The sequence below is a fragment of the Scardinius erythrophthalmus genome (assembly GCF_964197995.2).
Source record: "Scardinius erythrophthalmus genome assembly, chromosome: 1".
Classification (NCBI taxonomy): domain Eukaryota; kingdom Metazoa; phylum Chordata; class Actinopteri; order Cypriniformes; family Leuciscidae; genus Scardinius; species Scardinius erythrophthalmus.
The window spans coordinates 27,221,960-27,226,932 of NC_138221.1; the positions used below are offsets into that span (position 1 = coordinate 27,221,960).

General features: G+C 33.7%; 1 protein-coding gene across 1 annotated transcript; it reads right to left on the reverse strand.

Moving 5' to 3' along the window:
* Nucleotides 1–2,791: 2,791 nt before the first annotated feature.
* Nucleotides 2,792–4,171, reverse strand: LOC308695567 (interferon-inducible GTPase 5-like; the record flags this gene model as incomplete). The annotated part of the gene is made up of 2 exons (XM_081373749.1): nt 2,792–3,420; nt 3,604–4,171. 2 exons carry the CDS (start codon nt 4,169–4,171, stop codon nt 2,792–2,794), a joined length of 1,197 nt encoding a protein of 398 aa, XP_081229875.1.
* Nucleotides 4,172–4,973: the final 802 nt, after the last annotated feature.

The following is a 4,973-nucleotide window of genomic DNA, read 5'->3' on the forward strand; positions in this document are numbered from 1 at the left end:
CCTTCAAATTGCGCAAATTGAAATTGAAATTGAAAATAAACACAATGGAAACAAGTCAATTTCGCAAAAACTCACGTTTATCTAAAAAAAAAATGTTTACGCTCGCATGAGGTGGTTTTTCAGGCAATTCGATAAAGGAATATTTCGCAAAACTGCAATGGAAACAGTTTTTGCGCATTTACAGTCACCTGACTTAGAAGACGCAGTGTGTTCGAGGTCCATGTATAGCTACGCAAATAATAATAATTTTATATTATTTAATTATAACATTTAATAGGCTATATTTAGAAGACGCTTTTATGCAAAAAAGGAACAAAGCTGAGTGTGGAGCGCGCACTGCATGGCACTGCATGGGCGCGAACACTTGCATTTTCCTATCAACAGTGGAAACAACTTAAAATACTCTATCATTTCTGGTCATACAGAAAATAATAATACATTATTCCCAACTACTTTTATTTGTGTAAACTCACAATAACAAGAAAACGTTGTGCTTTTGTAAAATAAAAGAAAACAATCAGACGCACTTTCATGATCTCCGTAAACTGGAGCTCGAGAACTGAAACAAAATATAGCCTGTGTAGGCTAAAGCTTGAAATGTCCACTTTAAAATGAACAAATTCGAATCGAAAGCTAATACCTTCTGATTAATCTGTATGAAATGTGCATTTCTCTCTAAAAGCGCATCTGCTTAACAGCGAAGATGGAGATGTGATTTTAGCCAAAGCAATAGTTTATTAATAATATTAATGGCTCTTCTCATTCAGCACTGCGGGAAAAACATCAATTTCAGGTTCTAATTTGGCCTTTGAAACCAGTAAAATCGACATGTTTTCCATATTAATTTGTGAATATTTTAAATGTTTAATAAAGGGGCAAAAAGTCATAAACAAAAATCTGAAAATTCGTCGATATTTACTTTTTTGCGCAGCAGCTGGTGTAGCCAGTTCAAATTAAAATGTTGGTGTTCAACTTTGCGCTTTAAAAAGACAACAACCGTTCATTTTTCGTTTTTCAATTACGGGTTAAAAAAGGAAAAACGAATGGACACAAAATAGCCTACATGGATCGGTTGGACAGAATACGAGACAGAGTTCTTCATTAAATTCATAAAAGAAACAATAATTAGCCTATAGGAATACTGGATTCTAAATCTCAAAGAAATGCCACAATCAAAACACATGTTTTCCAGGTAAATAAGTGTTTTATCCTCATTCTGACCAAGACATTTGTGCATTGCAATAAACTTATGATTACTTTGAACTTTTTTAATCATTATTTATTTATTGGAAAAAACTTTTTCAAGCTTCAATCAGTGGTCATATAAATAAATTATTACGTTTTTTAACATGTAACACTGTCTATCTATGGTACCAGTCACCTTTTGAAAGTAGTAGCTTAGCACTTCAAATAACGATTGGATCGATTATATTGTTACGCCACCAGATGGCGACAAATGACTTTTAAAAAACATTTGTCATTGAATCGTTCATTCAGGAGATTCGTTCAAAAATGCTGATTCATCTATGAAACAAGTGCATTTGATTGAGGAATTGAATCATTCATTCAAACCCAAGTTTTTTTTTTATTTTTATTTTTTTTATAATTCAGATTAATTAAACATTTTTAACAGACTTCAGCAATTAACATAAATTGTGTTATTTTGTTTAGTTGTTTGTTCAGAATCGTGATCTGTATTTTTATACTCAGTTTATCCAGAATTGTGTAGCTCTAATACATAGCTTGTGTATGTATCATTTTGTTCTATTTAAAGTAATGTACAGTATAGAAGGTAGGACCCGAAAGTGACTCAAGCCCAGGGGCCCCCACCACCCTAAGTCCTGCCCTGGCGATGATTATGAACTTATACCATTAATTGTGCCCAGCATATATGTAAAATGTTACCAGAGGGATACATATGCAAATATCTTTGATTATTTTCAACCATACAATACAATATTACAAAAGTATTAACACAAACAAAATGACAAGAAAAAGAAATAAATCCCAAACATAAGCAAAGAAGAATGTAAATAAAGTTTCAGCAACATAGGCCTACACTGTACAACTTATCATTGTAAATTTGCTGTGATTAACTGGCAGCAGCTTCACGTACAACGTTTTTTTAACTGTAAACAATGGTCCAGTATATTTCCCGTAAACCACAGTTGCACAAAATTAAAACTCGAGTTAATTATTTCATTTGCAGAAACTAACTGCCTTAAATTGGCCAAGTGCCATTTAGGTTTATACATTTATATTTATATAATGTGAACATATACTACTGCAAACTTATTTCTTTTTATATTAAAGTAAAGTGAACCAAATTAAACAAGGAAATTTAAAAAGAAACATCAATTTAACAAATCTCAGACAGATAACAGCACACATGAATTTGCAATTGGAGTTAACTAAGAGATTGTCATTGGATCCAGCAACTACACAGTCACTGTCTGTTAAATAAAGTAACATGAAGAATAACATCAGTGTTCCTGAACTGAAGCACAGGCTCTACTCTTCAACACAACAGTGACACACAAAACTCAGACAACAGAAACACTTAAAATCCCAACAGAACATTAAACACTAAGAGTTTTTCTAAGAGTTTTACTTTTACTTTACAGCAATAGCTTTCCATCAAGTCTTGTATTTTGAATGATTTGTTTGCATTTGTATATTAAAAGTAGCTGCTAAATGAACACATGTAATTGTAAATATAAATAATTTATAATTGCTTAACACCCCAATAGCAGTTGGTTATAAATAGACAATCAGGTCTGTGTCTTTCTGTTTACATTTCAGTCTGCACTGAATCCAAAAGCACATTTCTGGCATCATCTGCTATGCCATCCAGAGCTCTGTGCAGCATTGCTGAGACTGTGCAAAAGGACATTCCTCCGGCTATCACTGAGCCAATAATGGGTATGAGACTCAAAGCATACTCAACTGATTCTTCAGCCACAGTCTGAGATGCAGCGCCCAGTAAGGAGAATAATGAAGCTGGGTTTATTCCACCATGCAGTGGAGACTTCATCAAACTCTTGTAATGCTCTATGCTCTTCCCAGATCTTTTAGAGAGTTTCTGCAAGGATTCATCATCAAGACCAAAAACTCTGAAATACCTTTCAATCTCTTGAATTATAATGGCTAAATCCACATCAAAGGAAAGACCAGGAACAGGAACTGCAGCCACACAAGCAGAGAGAAAGGCTACTCTTGCAATATTTTTCTCTTGAGCTTTCTTCTTTTTCTCATTAATCTCCAGTGTGATATTTGGCAAAGCTGATAGCAGCACATCCCTCTTATGTTGTGTAAGATCTGTCTCTATCTTCTCCTGCAGCAGATTGAAATCATACTTTTCCAACTCCCAGGAAGAGATCAGGAAAACAACAGGATCCTTCACATCGATCTTTCTCAGCCCTGTAAAGTATAGGAAAAAAGAATAATATCATCATTAATAGAAGACTTATGAACAATATTTATTATTTATAGTATAATCATACATTTTTGTGTGTGAATTTTTTTTTTATAATAAAAGATAACAGAACAGTGACTGCAGTTTTTGACGTTTACACTGTAATGCCATGCACTGCATTGACCAACCCTTTTCACAGTCCTCTCTGATGGAACGAAGTATATTTTTCTCGTTGAAGTTGGCCTTCCTCTTCTCAGCAGTAATGTTAGAGTCAATCTTAGAACGAACGAAATAAAACTTTTTTCCCATTCCTATGATCTCTTTGGCCAGCTGAGCGTGGCATTCCCTAAATCGATCTGAAGCAATGATAATGAATACATCATAGCGTTGAATGTCAACCAGTTTAAGGTATTCATGGGCTTTGAAGTTTGGTGTTCCAATGCCAGGAAGATCCCAGACTTTCACATTGTTGTATTTTGGGTGAAGATAAACCTCAGGTTTCGTTGTGGTCTCCACTACACCAGTTTTGGCAGAGCCCTCATCTTCATCTCCAAAACCCATTAAAGCATTGACAAATGAGGACTTTCCAGAACCAGAATCCCCTGTAATACCAATGGTAAGTTCTTCAAGATCTTGCTTTCCAAGGTAATTTTTAATTGTTTTTATGGCTGATGGGAGATCCTGAGTATCTATGGATTCTTTAATGTCTTCCAGGTGCTTTACAAGTGCATTTTCTGCTGTCCAAAATGAAGCCATCTAAAAAATAAATGTCAACCGTGTTATAAAAAAGACTTGGCAACTGTTGTAAAAAATATTTTTAAAAAAACTAACATACTCAAAATTGAATACATTTATAAAAGTACACTGTAAAAAATAAAATCGTAAAAAAAAAAAAAAAAAAAAAAACAGTCAATTATGTCAGCTACGGCTGCCAAACAAAACCTGTAAAATTAAAGTAAAATATCCTAATTTAAATAAAGTGAAAAAAACTTTCTGTTTTCCCAAAAAAAAAACACTGTTATTTTACAGCTATTTCCTGAATTATTACGATGAAACAACTTCACTGCAAAAAAAAACAAAACATAAAAAATGGTCAAATGACTGTCAGCAATGGCTGCCATACAGAAATCGTAAAAAGAATGTAAAATATCCTAATTTAAATAAAGTGCATAAGATTTTACTGAAATCTTCATTCAAATTTTTTAACAAAAACAGATATTTATTAACAAACACGTTCACTGTAAAAAGTGAATCTCTTGCAGTTAATTACATGCATAAATGATTGTAACTATGTCACTGCATCAGCAACTACACAGTCATTGCCTTTTAAATAAAGCAATATGCAACAAATCATCAGTGTTTCTCTGCTCATCCTGGACTGAAGCACCGGCTCTACTCTAAAACACAATGGTGACACACGAAACAGACCATACAGAAAACCTTTAAATCCCAACAGAATATTAAGCCGGGTGCACACTGTGCGATTTTGGCCACGATTTGGCTGTCTGAGACTAATTTTGCAAATCCTAAAAGAATCATCTGATCCTAGACTAAAATC